General features: G+C 57.5%; 1 protein-coding gene across 1 annotated transcript in view; it reads right to left on the bottom strand.

Annotated features, from left to right (window-relative positions):
* The window catches only part of LOC117644727 (furin-like protease 2), a 102,145-nt gene that overhangs the window by 64,010 nt on the left and 18,090 nt on the right, over positions 1-20,045 (bottom strand). The window contains exons 4-5 of the mRNA XM_034384341.1: positions 17,669-17,854; positions 11,946-12,080 (exon numbers count right to left, since the gene is read on the bottom strand). Of these exons, the coding sequence (XP_034240232.1) occupies positions 11,946-12,080; positions 17,669-17,854 (321 nt within the window). The remainder of the gene's footprint in view (positions 1-11,945; positions 12,081-17,668; positions 17,855-20,045) is intronic.

Genomic DNA, 20,045 nt, shown 5'->3' on the forward strand with positions numbered 1-20,045 from the left:
GGCCAGACGGACAGACCGGGTCAAACAGGCGGGCAGGCAGGACTACATCAAATTTCGAGCGGCAGGGCAAACAGTCGGCTCTTCTTTCTCCAAAACGGACTTCAAACGTAAACGGGGGCACACGAACGTGATTCGCGAAAGCCGTTGCAGTGTGCCCGGGAGCGACCAGCGTAATCCGGTGCCCCCCGGCACGCCCCGCCGGCGGCGCTGGCCCCAAGCGGGCGCTGCCTCGGCCCTACCGACGCCGCTTGTTTCAAGCCAAAGCCTGGAATGGAAAAGTCACCAGTGGCGCCCGGCGTTTACACCGCGTCGCCCGGCGGGGCGCTAAGAGGGTGCGGAACGGGCTCCGCGTGGGGAAGGGGAAGGGGGGCACCCCGGATTACGATACGGTGTGACAAGCTCAGCCTCTCCCTGTCCCCCTTCACCTGTGATATCACGTCGTCGCCATATACGCCTCTCGACCTGCTTTTACTCTGCCGTATGCAGCCAGGTGACGTGCAGTTCCCCCGCCTCCTTTTTGTCTCCCCCCTTTTCTCTCTCTCACCCCCCCCCCCTTCCACACACACACACACGCACGTCGTCCCTCGCTCCTGCACTTCACAGGCCATTCCGCGGCCACCACTCCGTGTCTTCCGCGCTGCAACGTACTGCACGTTGTCTCACGCATTATGTAGTGCTGTAGTGCGCGAGAGGTTGGGGAGGGGGGGGGGGTGTCTGTCGACGGCAGGCAGGCAAGCAGCCAAGCAAGCAGCCAGGCAAGCGCCACCGGCCTGTCTTTCAGCGCCGCTAAAAGCAGTGCAGCCACGACACTGTGCTAAACAGACGCAGCCACCACGCCGAGCTAGACGATCGCCCGCAACGCGGTAGAGTCAATAATAAAAAGCGACACTTGTGCCCGTCCGCACACCGCTGACGGAGTGCCGGGGCTCGTTTAGGATGGTGTGCCCGTGACGGAGTGGGGTGGGGGCAGGAGCACACCACCGCAAGTGTGGTTACCGCCCGGCAAACGACGTCAAATTTTCATTTCCGACATAATTTTTACCTGGATAGTGGCAATCAAAATAACAGAAGAACCTTTATTTTTGCTATCTTGACTCTGTGCGATGGTGACCATCCTTTTTTTCTGACAGCTCCACCTCCACGCAAGGTCGAGGTTCTCGACGAAAAAAATAAATAAATGCGATATTTTTCTCATTAATATTAACGAGAACAGCCGCGCCGCCGCGGATGCCGCTGCAGGGCCGTGGCTCCGCCTCATCTTCGCGCCGTGCTCGCGGCCCCCGCGGCCCTCGTGGCCCTCGCGGGGCCTGCACCTGAATCTGCACCTGCAGTTCCCGCGGGAAAACTTTCCGAAAGACGAAGCACCGCCTAGCGCCGCGGCACCAACTTGCAGCGCGCAGATGCCACCGCCAGCGCCCCCCCCCCCCCCCGAAGGAACCCCCACGCAACTGATTGCCTAGGACTCCCACTAGTGGCTTTCTCCGCCGTGATCTGGCTATGGAGGCGAGTACAGCCACGGCTCAGTCCCTCTTTTGCCCAGCATCATTCTTTGACTGCCGAGGACCGGCCTACGTAGTCCGATTACCATTGAACCGTCCCTACCAGGAAGGAACGAAGTGGACACACCGATACCCCCTATCTACAACCGCTTCCTCGATGCACGGCTGGGGACAACCGCTCAGCTGCACCTTGCTTCCGGATAACCGCGCACCATCAGCCACCCTGCCGACAACCGCTTATCTGGCAGGCGGCTCCCGACAACCGCTCACGCCCCTTAAATACGGGAGATGAATCGACGCTTCGCAAATGCTGCATGTAATTCTTTGAGCAAAACTAACTAACCATACAACTAAAGACATTGCTACACTACATTCAGAGTCAATGGATTGGTTTGTACGGGCACTGTGACGGCCACTACGAACGGATAACTGGCGGCCACATAACCTAACCAGCGCCCGGCCGGCCGGGAGATGAGCGGTTGTCGGGAGCCGCCTGCCAGATAAGCGGTTGTCGGCAGGGTGGCTGATGGTGCGCGGTTATCCGGAAGCAAGGTGCAGCTGAGCGGTTGTCCCCAGCCGTGCATCGAGGAAGCGGTTGTAGATAGGGGGTATCGACACTGGAAAAAAGTGCCTCGTCACTGCAGGATAAAGGCGTGCACGGACGGCGTCGGGAATGGATGATGTCATCGCGAATTGACGAGCGACATCGTCTCTTTATCAAAGCTCCTTCGCTAATTCCACGGGTGTGACAGCATCGGCGTCAAAAGGTTGACTGGCGCGCTTGCAAGAAAAACAAAGATAAGAATTGGAAAGAGCCATACATTTTTATTTTCAGTGGGGAGCCTTCGCGCCTGGCGGGTAGGCAAACCTTCGGCTCCGGTGTAAGGCGGGCTAGCCTATCTGCTCGTTGACAGGCGCTCCAGAGCCAACCCACAGGGGAAAGATAGAGGGAGAGAGAGGCGGGGGGGGGGGGGGGGAATAGCCTTTACAGCATAATTCTCCAAATCCACTTTATAATGGCCAACAGACAGAAGTCGTTCGAGGACGCAACGGTACGCGTCGCAGCGTAGAAACGCCCGCACTTTCAAGAAACGTAGATTCACTCTTCTCGTTCTTGTTTGGTTAAGTTGTTGTTGTTGTTGTTGTTGTTGTTGTTGTTGTTGTTGTTGTTGTTACAGTGTCGGTGCGTCGACGCGCATCCATCTGTCTGCAGGGAAAACACGTCCGGCAAACGAAACGCGCGAAATAATACTCGTTACAGCAAATAGCGGGGCGTGTCCCCCTATTAGCATGCGCTTAGCGTGCTTCGCGTGCGCTCACACACACACGCGCGCACACGCACGCACTCACGCACACATACAAGGACTCGGACGTGCACACGTGCGTGCCAACACACACACACACACACACACGAGGTGCGTCGTGCATTTAGTTTGAGGCCGAAAACAGCAGCGTGCCGCGGCATCAAACGGAATTAGCGCGCAATGCTTCAGTGGAAGGCCGACGGCGGCCGGCCTCGCCACACGGCCTGAATATTTAATTTTTCAAACATTACAAAGGCAAAAAAAAAAAATACGCAGTTTTGCCACTTTTTTGGCGGTTTGTCCTGTTTGTCCGGACGGTTTTTCAAGCGCGCAATTTCCACCGGCCATTTCTTTTAAGATTTCCGTTGTCGAGCCGCCATGATCGAATCCGGCTGGCCCTCTTTTTTTCGGGACAGAAGGCAAAGGACAAAGAAAGGGGAGGGAGGGATAGCAATACATGCCATGTAAAGAGAGACGTATGGATTGATTCTAGTGATGGATAGAGCGAGCGGGGCGCGGAGGGGGAGGGGTGGATTGGAAAACAGACAAGGCGGCAAGTTTGACTGCCGGCCGCGCTGTGAGTTATCGCTTCGAATACGTCGAGCCGGGCGCCGCTCCGTCTCTCTCGCACCCCCTTGGGCCTTCGGGGCGCAGCACGGGTGCGAGAGAGACGGAGTGACAGTCTCCTGGATGCAGGGAGAGGCGCGGGGAAGCGTGGACTCCATGACGGAGACCGGGAGCGTTGGGATTATTCGAATGGTGATGAGCCACGGTGACGCGCTGCTCCTACACTGGAGTCACTACAGTGGCGTGGCAGGGCGGCAGGGCGGCAGGGCGCCACACCGCAAGGTCCCTTGCCCTTCGAGCGCGGCGCTGCAGTGAAATGAAATGTGGCGCTACAAACGGGGCCCTACGGCGGTGGACAACGCGGCCACGGACGCCCTGACCTGTGCCGCCAGCCATATCTCACCCTCGTTATGCCCCCGGGGTACGCCCCACGGAACGCCCCACGGAACGCCCCGCGGAACGCCCCACGGAACGCCCCGCGGAACGCCCCGCGGAACGCCCCGCGGAACGCCCCACGGAACGCCCCGCGGTGCGCCCTCCTGCCTCAATTTATATACGCCCTGGCCGCCTGATTGCGGTAAGTCGCCCCATTCTTCCAAACGTATGCAAGGGAGGCGATTAACGCGATGTGCTGGTGATTGTATTATGCACCACGCAGGTCGGCCTCGGGGCGAACAGACGGACGGACGGACGGGCGGACGGACAGACAGACACACTAGGTGACGCAGCAGACGCGCTGCCTAAACCTTCCCCCCGGGGAATTGATTTAAACTCGCGCGCACTCTGGTGTCACTGCGGAAACCATTCTCCGCCACGCCACGCCGCGTTAGAAGGAGACGCGGCGCGACGGCTCGGGACGCGGAGGGGCAGGGAGGGGAGCGGAACACGCGAGTCGCGTCGATGGTAGGGCGGAGGGTTTGGCGGAAAGGGCTGGAAGGGCTGAGAAGGGAGCGGATCTGAGAAAACCAGGCCTGACAAGAACACATTTACGTACTTACCCGACGCCACTCCCCCAAGGATGCGAGCAGTATGCACCTTTGTTCAAAATGCAGTTTTTTTCTAAACCACGCTCACTTGTTTTGAGACCGTCGCATTTGGGTGTCGTTGGCCGTACGCTCCTGTCCCTGAGTACCACGTACTCCGTGGTGTGGTCCGCGCGACGCGCCCGGCGTCGCGAGCATCATTTCCTGCCTTTCTTTCCGCTTTATTTTTCACCCTTGCCCCTTCCTGCCTGTCCCCTCTTCCTCTGCCAGGCGAGCGCTCTCGGGCAGCGGCAGCACAGCGCTAGGCAAAATGAGCTACTAGTTTGCCAGGGACGAGCGAGCAGTCCGCGGTCCGCGTTCGTTACAGTGCCGTTGTCGCAGCGGCATTCACGGCCCGGAATTAGTGCAGTCGTTCCGGTTCATGGACGCGCCGCGCTGTGTTTCGCGGAGCAGCGAAAAGAATTTTGAAAAAAGAAAAAACCGAAACATGCAGTGGCTGGGCTATTTAAAGCACACACACCTCATGCTGAGCATTGTGCAGACCACATCAACACGCGGACTCATCCTCACGACCAACAGCGCAACAAAAATTGTAACTTTTGCCGTCGAGTGTACAGTCGCGGAACGCAGCGAGTGTACAGTCGCGGAACGCAGCGAGTGTACAGTCGCGGAACGCAGCGAGTGAACAGTCGCGGAACGCAGCGAGTGTACAGTCGCGGAACGCAGCGTCGAACTGGTACGTTTCGGGGGAGCGGGACAGCAGCGACGCGGCGTGTAAAATAAAAATAAAACAAAAATTGAGGGTCGCACTCGTGATGCCTTAACCCAATAACCGTGACATGTGCGCCACGCGCGCACTCTATCGGATTAAACCGTGTCAATTAGGGGAAAGGGTAGCGGGCAGTTTTAGTGGTTAATATTTCAGCCGGGTATCATTTCCGCGAACGTCGTGCGGTACAGTCGGGTCCACAAGTTGGGCAGTGGCGGCGAACGAGACACCATTCTTACGGTGCAGAGGGAGCGAGGCGCGCCAAGGCACACGCGGCAAGAGACTGCAGGAATGTAATATAGACGTGGCCACTTATCCAAACCGCACGCATTCTTGTCCGGCCGGTCGGCTGGCCGGCTGTGGGCGGCAGGCTGAGTGCGTCTGTCTCTCTCGCACCCCAGCGGGACGCCCCAGGCGTGCGAGAGAGAGAGGCCTCCGTTGGCTGCTCACATGGCATTCCCAGCGTGCCTGCTCGGCTTGCCTCGCGGTCCCCCTCACTTGATTACAATCACTCCATTGCCTCGGGTATAACTTGGTCTTTCGGCGCGACCTGCTCAGACACTGCGAGCGGCAGGGGGAGGGGGAAAGAAGACCCTGACAACGGTGCTACGTGGCAGCCGCGAGAGTCACGACGTGGAGTTTGGCGCTGCAAGAGCGCAGTAGCTAGCGAAGCAAGCGGGCTTCAGACGCAGACGTGCGCGCCCGTCCATGCCAGTCTTTGAGCTCTCTCTCTCTCTCTCTCTCTCTCTCTCTCTCTCTCTCCACGGCAGACAAGCCTGTCCGTATCGATATATAAAATGAGGCCGAGAAACGCCACCAGCCAGAGGCGAGGGGTATTTTTAAGTCTCTCTCCGTCCTGCGCTGCAAACAGGTCAATATGTGCGGTGCACCCGCAGTGCTGCAGCAATGAGGTAGGGAATCTGCAGTGATAGCCATCTGGGCGTGGTGGGGCGAGGGGTGGCGTGTGCTGGCTATGCAAATGTGGAGCGGGAATGAGTGAGGGAAGCCCCACACTACGGTGTACCTGCAATTGGGTGGCTGCCACGCAGGAGCAATAGCTAGCGCTGCCCGCAAGACACGCATGCGCTGCGGGCCTGCCTATCAGGCGGCTAGGTGGTCTCTTAAGGGCTTGAAAAATAGGACTCTGGAAAACTAGGTTTTCTTTGTGTCTTTCAATAAAATCGTGGAATAATGTTGCTTCGTAACACGCTGACGTTAGTGGTAAAAGCTCAAAGTTCTCTGTGTGAAGCATACTCTCTAGTAGTGGGAGTTCTTTGAACACGTCCGTCCCGCTTTGAGTCGTTCTTGCCGGTTCCATTCGCCGGCACCGCCTCCTTTTGGCCCCGCCTCTACGCGTACCTCCCGTGCCTCTCAGAGGCCCTCTTGGCCCTCGGAAGGACAGACGGAAGATTGTACTGATCGGCTGCGAGCTTGCACGCGCCCTTCCTGCCCTGGCCGGCCCTGCCCTGCCCGCCCTTGCTTCCCTCCTCCATACAGTGATGGGATAAACACGTTATGGACCCTTTCAAAGCGACCATTGTGGGCCAAGGCACGTCCTGCCGCTGAAATGGCTGGAGTCGCTGGAGGCAGCAAGGCAGCCTGCTGGTCCGAGCCGAGGCACGCCCCAGACTACACAACGGCGCTTCTTTCAAATCCCCCCGGCCCGGCAGCGCCCCCTGCACGACACACAGCGGCGAGTGCGCAAACTAAATGATGTATCTATTATTTCTTCCCGAAAAGCAGACAAGGTAAAGGCGCTCGAGGATCGACTTTTTGACAAATTACAGGGCAGCTGCTCCTTCCCCGCCGACCACACCGTGAAAAGCGAAGTAAGAAAACTGTCTTGGTACAAGAAATTGAACTTTCCTCGTTCCGGGCGAAAGATTTCTTGATGAAGGAGTCACTTTCTACGATGCTGACGGAACCTTCGCGCGTGCCTAGACCGTTTATCGACGGCCCCTTACACTCAAACTGCCACAAAAGTTGAATCGAATCGACTGAATTTGAGTTGATTCGCGTGGTGATGTTGCAGATTCACCGACCAAGTGTGCTCTACAGTAGCCAAAACGGATAATACGGTTGGCTCATTCCCTTTTTTGCAGTGCAGCCCCTCAAGGTGCGAGGTTCATCCGGGCGGGAAACTCACAGAGCCTCGCGCTGCCGGCTTTGAAAGACAGTCGACGGGAGAAAAATGCGGCGGCGCGGTGCTGGGTCAAAGCAGCGAGGTAATTTCATGAGCCGCGCCACGGCACGCCACGGCGCGCCACGCCGTCCGGGCAGACGGCGGCCCCACCAGCGCCGCCCCCTCAAACTTGAAAATCCTCTTTACCTAAGTAAGATCAATGTGTCACGCGGCAGACAATCGTCGCTCCAAACGTCTCTGCAGGCATTTAAGAGTTGCCCGGGCGGCGCTCGGTTTGCCCTGTCTTCCCAATACTTATCCAACGCGAAAAATAAATATCTCTCGCTCTCTCCATTTTGGCGGCGCGCTTCGAAGCGTCGGAGGAAACTGGCGGCCATGCAATGCGGTGCAGGCTGTCTCGCAGGGGCTCAGCGTTGATGCCCGCTTCCCCCTCCACCACGGCAGTAGCGAAACTAGGAAGGTTCCAGGCAAGAAATGCAGTGGCGGTGCCGGCCCGGCCTGCCGGGCAGCAGCAGTCTTTTACCCGATAATAATAAACCCAGTGAGAAACTTGGTGAAAGTTTGGGAGGCGTGTGCTGCAGTAGCGGGCTGCAGTCCGACCATTCTCTTCCTCTTTCTCTCTGCTTCTCTCTCTCAATCCCCTTTCATTCGACGACGAGGTCTGAGTGCTCGATCGAGTCGCCACGAGGCCTCCACACGGCCACGTGTGCTTTTGGACTAGACCAGCGGTTCCCAACCTTGGGGTCGCGACCCCAAATGGGGTCGCGAAAAAATTTCGAGGGGTCGCGGCGAGGTGGCTGGGGTCGCCTGGGGTCGCGGTGTTTTCCCGGCTGGCCCACACGCCGAGCACTGGCTGCTTAAATGCCGCAAAGTTGATCAAAACGGTCACAAATGTCTGTAAAAGATCGTGTTTTGGGCCGACTTTAAGCATCCACTGCGTCTGATCCGAGGCGGTAAATCGTCCTCCCTCAACGGGCAATTGGTCTTTGGACCTTCCTTTTGCATGCCTTTGTTACGGAGTGTGATTATCTGCCTTAGTTTGGAAGCAGTACTGCCGCAAAGTTGGTCTAAACGGTCACAAATGTCTGTAAAAAAATCGTGTTTTGGGCCGACTTTAAGCATCCACTGCGTCTGATCCGAGGCGGTAAATCGTCCTACGTCAACGGGCAATTGGTCTTTAGACCTTACCTTAGCATGCCTTTGTTACGGAGTGCGATTATGTGCCTTAGTTTGGGAACAGTTTTGCCGCAAAGTTGATCAAAACGGTCACAAATGTCTGAAAAATCGTGTTTTGATCAACTTTGTGGCAAAACTGCTCCCAAACTAAGGCAGATAATCGCACTCCGTAACAAAGGCATGCAAAAGGAAGGTCCAAAGACCAATTGCCCGTTGAGGGAGGACGATTTACCGCCTCGGATCAGACGCAGTAGATGCTTAAAGTCGGCCCAAAACACGATTTTTTAAGACATTTGTGACCGTTTTGATCAACTTTGCGGCAATACTGCTCCCAAACTAAGGCAGATAATCGCACTCCATAACAAAGGCATGCTAAAGGAGGGGTCGCGTGGGGTCGCGAAATTTTTCCTGGGGGTCGCGGAAAGTTTTGGCTACAAATTTGGGGTCGCGAACCGCAAAAGGTTGGGAACCGCTGGACTAGACTGCTGTGACGTGTGGACGTTTCCACGCGCAACTAGCGTCGTTCATTTTGGCCAGAGGCGCAACGAGCTGGGCGTTATTTCTTTTAGTTTTAAAACTGCGGCAGGTATGTGCGGTTTAGGATCGGAGCCGGGGTTTTACAGAGCCATGGCAGGGGGTGGAGGAGGGGTGGCGGGAGAAAGCAGCCCTCTCGTAATCCGTACCTCCGCCGGCATTAAAAGGAAAAGAGTGCGAGAGTAAAAAGGGAAAAGGGAGAGAGGGAGGGACAGCGGGCGGAGAAAGTATTCGGATGGACGACGTATATGAATGTGCGCAAAACGAGAGGAAAATTAGGGCGGGTGTGCAGAGCGTCACCAGCGGCGGCACGACAATCAGCCAGCGGAACGGGGCAGCGGGGCTTCAGAAAGTAAAGAGAGAGCGCCACGGGGAGACAAGGGGAGCCCCAGGCGGACCCAGGCCTGGCCCAGGCAGGGGGCTGGAGGGAGAGCGGCCCGCAGATCAGCTCTCTCATTCCTGGCTAAAGACACACTCACCTACACTCACCCAGCCTCACACGTAAACGGCAAAGTTTGGCAAAATAAAAGGAACCGAAACCGACGGCTCAATCCTCTTCCGATAACGAGGCTTCCAGGCTTGGCCGTGCTTCGCCTCTGCTTCCCAGGCGCCGTTGTGGACAGCGCAGCAGCTATCCGATGAGATTCCCCGTGAAACAGGGGCAGGGGCAAAAGAAACAACTAGTATGGTGAGCTGTTCAAAGTTGTTGTTGTGTCTGGTTTATCGCCGTTTTTGTTGCCCTGTCTATGTGTGTTTCAAAGTTGCAGTCGTGGGGCGTGTGACGTCTGGCTGCCGTGCCGTCGCTGCCACTCGGCTTGCCACTCGGCCTACAATGTCACCGACCGAGATAGCCCGGATAGGCCGCCTAGGCGGGCACATCCATACCGGCTGGCTATCGCTGCGCACTGCCAGGCTGCCGCGCTGCGACACAGGCCGGCCCGGCGAGTCACGAGGCCCGACTTGGCGGGGGAAACGACGAGGACGTAAAGGCAAAAAAGAAAGAATGGCGAAAAAGGAGGACGAACGTGAGGCAACATGAGCGCCAGACACGACTCGCATACAGCAATTAACTGCAAGGCTGAGCCGAGCCGAGGCAAGCGGATCCAGCAGGGCCGGGCCAACCGGAATGAGGGCTACGTAACTTGGCGTGCTTTTAGATCTCAGCCAGTGGGGCATACCTCGCGAGCTGCTGTCGTTGCGTCGGACCTGGTGCGTTCACACGGCATTTCATTTTTGGCAGGTCTGGCAGACGGACGCCGCTCGAGGGCGCAAGACGTTGTGTCACAGCTGCAGACTGAATCCGGGAGTCGGTCTCGTCGCTGTGTCTCTCTCGCACCTCTACGGGACGGCCCAAGAGTTCGAGGGAGACGCAGCGACGAAAACGACTCTCGGAATCAGTCTGCTGATGAGATTACGCGGCCACCGAGACACAATGAGTTGTTACCTCCGAGACAGCGCGGCGACATGCCCTAAATTGAGTTACCGCTCGTCAGGCCAGCCTCGTCAGCAGCGTTTCCAGCATGTGGACAAGGGCGTCGCCGTTCATAAATGCAATTGCGACTCCTTTTTCCAGAAGAGGGGAACACAATTAGGAGACCGACTTACGCTGCCACATTTCTATTTCGGGCACCTCTCCCCTCAGCGCAGCAGAACCCTACATTCGCGGTCCCAAAACCACAAGCTGCTCATGGCTTGCGGCTGCCGAGACCCAACCAGGAAGTCTGCCGCTGGAGACGTCAGAGAGCCTTTCTCGAAGGAAGAACGCTCCTTAAATAATCATTTTATAAATTGGAGCAGTTTTGTTGGCCAGGAGGACTGTGTTGTGCTAGTAGCAAAATACCCCGTCGAGCTTCCTCCCACCGCACTGAATGGAACTTTTTCCTCTGATGCTTCCCTTTTCCAGCCTCCCTTTTCAACCCTTTGCAGGAAGTCTATTGCAACCAATGCAGCCCCTCAAGTGCTGTCGTCCAAAAAATTGGATAAAGGCACACCGTCTCTCCGAGGTGGACGAAGCTCCCCCAACGAGCGAAGCAGGCGAGTACGTTCAGTCCTATAATTCACTGCGCTGTCGAAAGGCTGGAACTAATCTGCCAAACCGGTAAGAAAACGCAACCTCACGGCGGTTCAAGGTGCAAGGTGCGCCCTTCCCACCAGGCCGCGGCCACTGAGAAGGCAATAGCGCGACAGACGTCCACGCCGACATGTATATTGGCGGTTGGTGATTTGTGGGTCCACCGCAAAAAGGGCAATGGGCATAACGAGCGGCACGTGGGTGGCACTTGCCGCCCACTGACTTTTTCAGGGTGCTGCGTCTACTTTTTCTGTTCCTTTTATTGTCGAAGCACAAAGTGAAGACAACCTTTCGCCGTCATGAATACAGCAGCAGTTACAAGCCCATCTTGCAAGTGAAAAGCCGAAGAAGGGATGGAGAAATTCTCAATAATGGAAACGAAATGGCCCCTGGGACCACATTTGGTTGCTCTGATTCGCCGTTTACACGGAAGCTGCGAGCGTTAAACCCGGCGGTGGACCGCGCTCACCTGTGGACCGGGGAACACACGCTTTTACAGGGCTACTTTGCACCGGCATGCACTCCATCACGCGCACCGCACCGCCTGGCCCAAGGGTGGATAGCGCAGTGGATACACAAGGGAAGGTGGGTGGCATCGCTCTGAACGTCACATGATTCAGGACCGCGCACTGGTAGATAAGAAGAGGTATGCGGGTTGCAATGTGTACGCTGCGCCCCCCAACAGCTCCCCCTCCCCCTCAACCCACCGCGACATCAAGATGTGCCACCGAGCAATGCCCCCACAGTGACAAAAAAGAGACGTACAGAAAACTGTTTTTTATTAACAAAGCGATGTCCGTATTGTTCAGCACAAATGTCCTTAAGAGACTCTTAACGTGGCCCTTTAAGTGTTATCACTACTTTTATGATCACAGGTGCAGTGTCAAGCGGGTACTCACGTAGTTCTGCGAGAGGTCCGGGTGGTTGCCCTGGATGCCGTCGTCCAGGATGGACACGACAACGCCCTTGCCGGTGTAGCCTCGCTGCCAGGCGTCCTGGATGTGCATGTCCAGAGAGCCCTCCGTGTCGCCGTTCTGAAACAAGCAACAACAAAAAAATAAAGTCGCGCACTTTGCCTAAGTGTCACACTTTCCCGGAAAAGCTACAAGCACCGTGCTCGGCCAGGAGGGAAACGGTCCTCCAGCCGGCAGACCGTCTCACAAAGAAGGTAGCTCGCAGAAATAATTTTGTAGGTGTTTCAACAAGTGCTGAGGAAGAAATAGCTGAGGCCCCTCTTGCAATCCATAGCCACAGGCACGCTAGCGCACGCAAGGCCCTGGCAGGTGGGGCGGCACTCACATCTCCTTGGCGCTGACGCAGTCCGGCCTGATTTGCTGCCACCCCCTCCCCCGGCCCCGCTTTGGACCGCCAGGTAGCAAACACACCTGAGCGGAAACTTGGCGCCAGGAGCGGACAAGCTGGTGACTGTGAACTTGTTGGCTGCCAACAGCAAAAACCGAAGAGCCTTCGCAGATTTGACCAGCAAGTGACTTTGGTACCCCCCTCGTGTCACTTGCCGACGTTGCTCCCAGTAGTTTGGGAGCAAGAATCGTAGCGTTTGGCCAAAGAAGATGAAAGCTTTGGCAACACGAATGCCTCCTATATTTTTTTGAAATATGTTCTGAATGACGCGCACTTGGCGTCATCGACGCTTGAAGATCCTTCCGGCGAGAAGGCAACCGGAGTCTGCCGGGGTTGGCAACGCTGCTGGCCTAGCACGCCCGTCCGCGGAGTCAAGATGAGCGAGCCCAGTGGCTGTACGCGTTCATAAATCAACGCCCCGCTCTGCCGAGCTCTTTACAGAGCCACCCCCTCGCCGTGGAGAGACTTGCCAACTACCGCACTCGAAAATCCGCCTTGCCCTATGTGTAAGCACACCAAGTTGAGGCCATCAGAAGTGTACAATCAAATCAGCCCAACTCAAATACGTGGCAAAGTCGCGCTGCACGTGATAATGGACTTGATGGTTGGGGTGCCGGGAGGCCAGCGGGCACACAGCGCCGGCGATCTCGCTTTCCGGAGGGAAACCGGAAAAGCGCGGGAAAACGACGACGTCGGAATGGCGGCCGTCATTACCGTGACAGCGATTACGCCGCGGAACGGCATTGCGCCCACTGCGCCCCAGCCGCCCCAGTCGCCCCAGTCGTCAAATGGCAGCCAGAGACAAAGTGGGCGGGAAGAGGCTCTGCCAACAAAGAGGGAGTTCGCTGTCCTGGTCTTCGGTGGTGAACCCGGTTTCGAGGCGGTGAACTCCACCCCGTGGTCAGTGTGGAGCTACCCCAACACGATCTGAATTATATTTTTTGTAAGTTTCATTATTACCTCATGTTGTATAATGTTGAAGGGAAAAACATGGTTGGGGGTGGAGCGCGGTGAGAAGTCGCCATAGTCAGGTTTCACTGCAAGCTCTGCTGATTCTGGTTCAAATCCCTGAGTAGCTGCGTAATACTTCAGCACAGCTTCAGTTCCTTCGGTTCCTCCGGCTTCTCGCGGGAAGATTGAAAGCTCGCTTGCAGGCCCCGAGGCCGGCGCCTCGCCTGCGCCTCGCCTGCGCCTCGCCTGCGCCCTAGACACGGCCACAGCGTGCGGCCAAGTTCGTTAGGAGCCGTGCTGAAAGACGGAGGTTTGCGCAGCGAGTTTTCACGGAGCATCGCCCGGCCAGACAAGAAGTAGTTGAAAATATGGTGGGCCTAATTACCGCGGCGTACAAGCCGCAGCGCTACAATAATGACGCTGTTGGCAGCAGTCTGACGTCCATCCGCTTTTGTAAAACGTCCTTAATTCCACTTTTTTTTCGCTCTCCCCTCTGCAGCGCGTCGCTGGTGAACAATGGGCATTAGCTGCAAGGGAAGGGTTCAAGCGTCGCGGGGAGAGATGGCTTTCATTACCAGAAGCGTCATCACATTTGCAAATTTCCGCTTTACTCACTCTCACCCTCGTCCCTTTTTGGGGTGACGTCAGTGGTTCCCCTTGTCGATCGGGAAGAAGCCTTTGACCTGCCAACTTTTTTCATTTTTACTCAAAACATACTCAAAATCTCTGTTTAAAGCTGCAAATTTCCTCGTCGGGTCCGGAATGGTTCGCTTGACTGTGTGACTTTGCCAAGCGGCATTACTCCGCTAGTGAGGTCAGTCCGGCACGCTTTGGCGGTCCTTTGCGTCCCGGCCAGAGGGCTCCCTTTCATAGCACCGGTCCGTCCCATTTCACTTCGCCACAGGCAGAACAGGGTTCCGTCCCAACGCCCCGTGGGGAACACGACGACCTCCGCGGCACCCGATCTTCTGCATTGCTGAAAGCGCTGGAAGGGAACGGTAATAGTTTGGGCATCACAACGGCCACCACTTTGCGCGTACCTGCGTGCTGCCCCGCGGCCGGTACCCCTCTCTGCGGCCACCCACCGGAACAGACCCAGCCCACCCCTCCAGCACCGCCTTGACCTCCATGCTCGTCTTCCGGAACATCAAAACAGTTTCCGGGTGCGTGTCCCTTCCCCGATTTCCGTCCAGAGGGCCGAGCGCACCCACACTGCTCTTCGGCACGCCCTGAGCGTTCACAGTGTAGCGCTGCGTTGTCTTGGACTCGTGGGCACCAGGCTCACGGACCGGATGGCCGGGGCAGCCACTCTCGGTACGTGGGGGTCGGTTTAACGATGTGAAAGTCTATAAAAGACGCGGCGAGATGAGTCGGAGAAGGAGGAGAGAGAGGGAGGAGACGATGAATCTGGCAGGGAGGAGGTGAGAGCCTTCCTTCCAGGCCCTCGGAACGTGGAAAGGGGAGAGAGACCGTGGCTCTGGGGTTGCCGACTCGAAACACGAATACTGACTTGGTTCCCCACAATACGACCTGAGTCGCGACACGACGGCGGCCATGCCACGCGTCGAGCAGGAAGAGTCCTCCAGCTAAGAGCTCGCCTCAGAGAGAGGAGGAGGGGTTGGAGAGGGGTGGGAGAGAGGGGGAGGGGCGGCACCAGGAAGGGGAGGCAAGATACGTCGACACTTGTCGGCGCCTGTCAAAGACAGGGCAGGCAACTCGCTCCTTCCCTTAATCATTTGCGCGTGCCTGCCAATCACTCCAATGCCATCAAACGTTCCCTTACATCGATCCGGCCGCCAAAGTCATTCCCGTCGTCCCCGCGGCTTCGAATCTTGGCGGGGGGAGCTGGCGGCCGTTTCAAACCGAGCAGCGCGTCAAGCACGCGGACAGCGGGAATCCCGGATCCAGGGCGCGAAGCTGGCCTTGAAGTTGCGGCGGCTTCCCGGAACTTGCGGAACTTCCTCGTTCGCGCCGATGTTTGGCTGGAGTCTTGGCTGGAGCCATCGCTGTAGCCCTGCACTACAAACTTAATCCGTACAAAGGCGGCCGGAAAGGCACAGCCAGGCACAGCCAGGCCCTCGAGTCGGCCTCTCGACGCAACAACGCCAGCCTCCAAAGGCGCTTCACACTCTTAAACCGACTGGAGTGTCTTCGAGGCTGAATAGCCATAACGAGGGCAGGGATTGCCAGTTAAGGCCGGAGGCATTAGTTGCGGCCATAACCAGCCTTCAATTATTCCTCGCTGATGGCCGCCAAGCTGTGCTGTGCGTGTTCGCAGGCAGCACTGCACCTTTGCCAGTGTAACCACGACACAAGCTGAAAATTGCCGAAAGCAGCACGCCCAAATGGCATGTATCTGTGCGCTGCGCGCTAGAATTTGCGTTTCGCCTGAGGTTGGCAACCCTTTGGGCCATCGTGGGAGTTTTTGCTTTCTAATGTGGCGGCACTTCCGCGTACTAGCGGGGCGCCATTCGGCCAACGAGCCGGCCCGTTTTTGGTACCTCCAGGCACGCCCCGGGGACAACCTGCGCCGTACACAACGGCCAAGTATTAGCATAATCCCTCGGTCCAAGTAATGAGCGGAACAAGGATGGAACAGCGATGAAGGGAAAGGATGTCGCGCCAGAAGTCCGCTTACGTCGCGCCTCCACAGTGGAGCGGCGCACCCGCGGCGGGGAAGGGGGGCGAAACCAGAGACGGGGCCACGTCTAACGAGGCGCACCCGCCACCCACCGTCTAATTTATCTTCGGTGAGCATAATGGCGGGGAGGTGGCCCCGGCCTCCAGCTCCAGCCAAGGCTCCAGCCAAGGCTCCAGCCAAGGCTCCAGGCGCCGCGCCACACACTCGAGTCCGGATTTGACGCTGTCTTACGCATTCCGGGTAACTTAGGGCGCCTGGAGGGGCCCATCGACATGACAGCGGAGGAAGCCCCTCTGCTCAGGACCGGCTCAGCGTATTCGACAACTAGCACCAAAGGCTCGTCTGGATGTCACAGGAGGACATGACCCATTTTCTTCACCTGACCCAATTTCTTCACCTGACCCATTTTCTTCACCGCATTGCAAGGATTAGGGTCCAGCTTTAAGTACAAAGTGCATTCTTTTAATTTTTTGTCATTTTTTACTTTCCAGGTCGAAGGATGAAACGTGTCTACTGGAGCCGAAGCTCGCATCTACCTTGGTCGTTTTCAAGGAAAATTCCCACCGGGGCATTGCGGGGTAGGAGGGGGCGGCCGCATGGCAGGGCTGTGGAAAGCCGTGGCTGGCGGTGGCGGGCCAGACGAAAGGTACGGAAGGGATCGGAGTGGCAGGCACGCGAGGCACGCGAGGCCAGCATTATTTACCGAAACTCGGACACGCATCGAGATGGGCAGCCATCGCGGGGGAGTGGAGTATGACCCGGTGGTGTGTTTCAGCCGCGCGCTCAACGCAGCCTCGACTTGCAGAGCTCAAGTTGAAGCCCCGTTTCTTTCCACCCATTATACATTATGACTGAGGCGGCTCTGGGGCGGTGCGTCTGTGTTGGGCTTTGCACGGCGGGGGTGGAGGCCTCAGAAAGACGCGGTGAGCAGGCCTGGAGCCTACTCCCCCACAATCAGAGTCCCGCCGGCCACCGGAAGGACGGGAATGCACCGGAAACGCCATGCGTCCAAGCAACAGACCAACGCTCTCCAAGCCGCGCCAAAGCGTGCACTCGAAAAAAGGAATGTTCCCTTTCTTCAAGGGTCATGCGGGTGCGGGTCTCTTTGCTCTTTGTGCGGCTCATTCTTGTTGTTGTTGTTTTGTTTCTCACGCCGCGAGCGGCAAGGTGGTGTCGCGACAAACAATAACAAAGCAACATAAATGTGCTTTTATTTTGCCTCTACTTTGGCCGTGTCGCGCGGGGAAGGCGCCGCAGCGCGGCGAAGCGGCGTGGCGAAGCGCAGCGTAGCGCGAGGGGAGATACGAGAAAAAAGTTTCTTGCCTCCCCTTCCCTTTTCCTCTCTTTTTTTCGCTTCTTTGCGGCCCTTCTCACTCACTACACCTGGAGTTTAATGGACTGAGGAAGGTGTTTAAGCGAGCCGCAAGCAGAGACTTTGATACGAAACAAACGGTCACTGCTCCCTCCTTCCCTCCATCCCCCCGTGTCCACTTTCCACTTGCCGCGCCAAGATGCTTATCAGTTGTTTGACTCGACACTTGGTCAACCTAAACGAAATGCTGCTTTTCTTTCTTTCCGAACTCGTTGAATGAGAAGGACCGCCAGTGGCCAGCGAGGCGGGCAAGCTAGACCCTCCCTCTGGCACCGTTTCTCCCCGTTTGCACTCACCAGGTACCACTGGTCCTTGAACAGCGGGTCCGGGAACATGGAGTAGGGGCCCGACGAGCGGGCCGCCCTGGTGCCGTTAGCGACGCCGGCAGCGACGCCGGCGGCCGTCAGGGCAGTGAGCGATCCCTCTCCTCGGAAGTCCCTCTTGGTCCGCCTTCTCTCCACCTGCTGCTGGGCCCACGCCACCTGGAAACAAGTTGATGGATTAGAACAGGTCGAAGAAGAAGAAGAAGCAGAAGTCCCTCCCCCAAGGGATCAACATTGCGTGTATTTTTTTTCTCGTGGTCACGGCTAAAGGGGTGGAGACATGGCTGCGGTATTTTTCTAAGCGGCTCAGGCAGGAAGGCTGCAGCCAGCAGTAGCAAGTGGTCAGCTTTGGGCTGCTCGCGACTACCTGCGGAGGAGCGTCAAACTTGGCAGAAGACTGGGGCGCGAATCACCAGGCATCGACAGGAACTCGGTCTGTCTCTTTCAGTGTGTGGAAGGACAAGTTCTTCCAAGGCACTGGGCACTGGGTGGCACGGGTAGCAGCGGAAAGGGTCCACGAGGAAAAGTGTCGCAGACGTTCGCGGAAGAATGCTTCTCGCCTGGCGTGTGTCACTGTTATGTCATGCCTACAGAGAAGCGGCAAAAAGTGAAGAAAATATCGAACAGCATCGCCTCCTCCGCTCCTCCGCATTTCCTTTTCCTTGGGTCGTTCCCTCCGAACGAACACGCAAGTTTTGCTTTGACATCGCACCCTAATGGAGAGGGAAAATATGTGTCATCCTCATTAGGAGGGTCTATGACAGGATTCCTTACGTCTCCCTCTCTCCAATCGCTCTCTCTCCACGTCTCTCCTGACTCACACCAACGCACACACGCACACATCGGCATATCCGACATCAGATCCGGCCATGTGATCGCTAATGACGAGTCCCGGACACTGCGGCCGGGCGGCCTAGTGGCTTCGGGGAACCCCCCTCGCTCCCCCTCCCCCTCGGCAGCCCCAGCCCGGCTCGACCTCCTTCCCTACCGAGCTCGCTCTTGGCGCCCGAGGCGACGCACAGTCAGTCGCCGGCTGACAAACGACTGTGGAGCCGTGGCCCCGCCGTGGCCCCGCCGTGGCCCCACCAGCGATCCCTCCGTTTCCGTTTCGTTTCCGAAATAACGAATCAGGCTGCCTTCGGCTCGGCCGTCCGACGCGACACTTGCCGCCATACGCCTTTGTGGCTGCGCCGACGACGGCGACCCTCTCTTGTTCTTTCGGTTCGGCGGGCCCGCGGCGTTTCCATTACGCTAATACGGCCGCGAGGGCCCTCCTTGTTCCGCCCCCGTCTCGCTCGCACGCACGGGGCGCGCCGTGGGTGTGCGAGAGAGACAGGGCACTGCTCAGCCCGGGGCCCGGCCGGGGCCCGGACACGAGTGATGGATGTGACACTCGTCCGGGAGTGGTCGGGGCGGACACTGGGCCACCGTGCGCGCCGTGATCGCATAACACCTCAATCCCACGGGCCACTTGTCTGTCGTCCGGTGGATCGACCGGCCCCGCTTTCGTCGCTCTCTCTCTCTCTCTCTTTCGCACCCACGCGACGCCCCGTTGAGGTGCGAGAGAGACACGGCCTTCGGAAGCGGCGCGCCGCAGCCCTCGCCCCAAGCGGCCGCGTCCGTCCGGGCGTCTGGATGGATGGGTCGCTGTGAGTGCACGCTTTCCAGGTGGGGAACGAAGCGAATTATTCGACACACAGAGACAGGTGCACTGCCAAAGAAAACTTTTCGAAAAACTCATTTAATTTTGGAAAATTCGACGTGCATGGTTGGAAGTCGAGGTTTTCAGGAGTGACGATTAGCAGTATAGTTTTGTAGGGACGCATGGACGAATCCAGACGGTATCCTTCCCTCCCCCTACTCCTCCACCTCACTGACACACATGAGAACGTATCGCGATTTCCGGTTACACACACACACACACACACACACTCACACGATAGCCTTAGAGCTGATGTTGCGTTTTTTTTTCAGTCAGACAGACGGGTCTGATACCCAATTCACACGTTGCTCCCCCCTCCCCTCCCCCGACACAAACTCTGTCTGCGATACGGTCGTACGACGCGTATAGCGGGGCCCAAAGTGTGTACGCCATAAATTGGGAAGCCGACACGTTTTGGGCGAAATGGGCGGCGGGGCACTGCCACGGCGGACTGGCAGGGAGCAGAGCGAGGAACGGAGCAGAAGGCGGGAAAGAGGTAAAGAGTCATGCAGACGAAGCCAAGGTGAACGGAATGATATATAGGGGCCGAGTGTGAATGGAAGGGAGCGCGGGGGGTATTACTGGTGGGGGGGGCGTGCCGGGTCGGGTACGGTGCTTCGCGGTGCCTGATGTGCCCAGGAACCGCGT

The sequence above is a fragment of the Thrips palmi genome, unplaced genomic scaffold, assembly GCF_012932325.1.
Source record: "Thrips palmi isolate BJ-2018 unplaced genomic scaffold, TpBJ-2018v1 HiC_scaffold_18, whole genome shotgun sequence".
Lineage (NCBI taxonomy): Eukaryota > Metazoa > Arthropoda > Insecta > Thysanoptera > Thripidae > Thrips > Thrips palmi.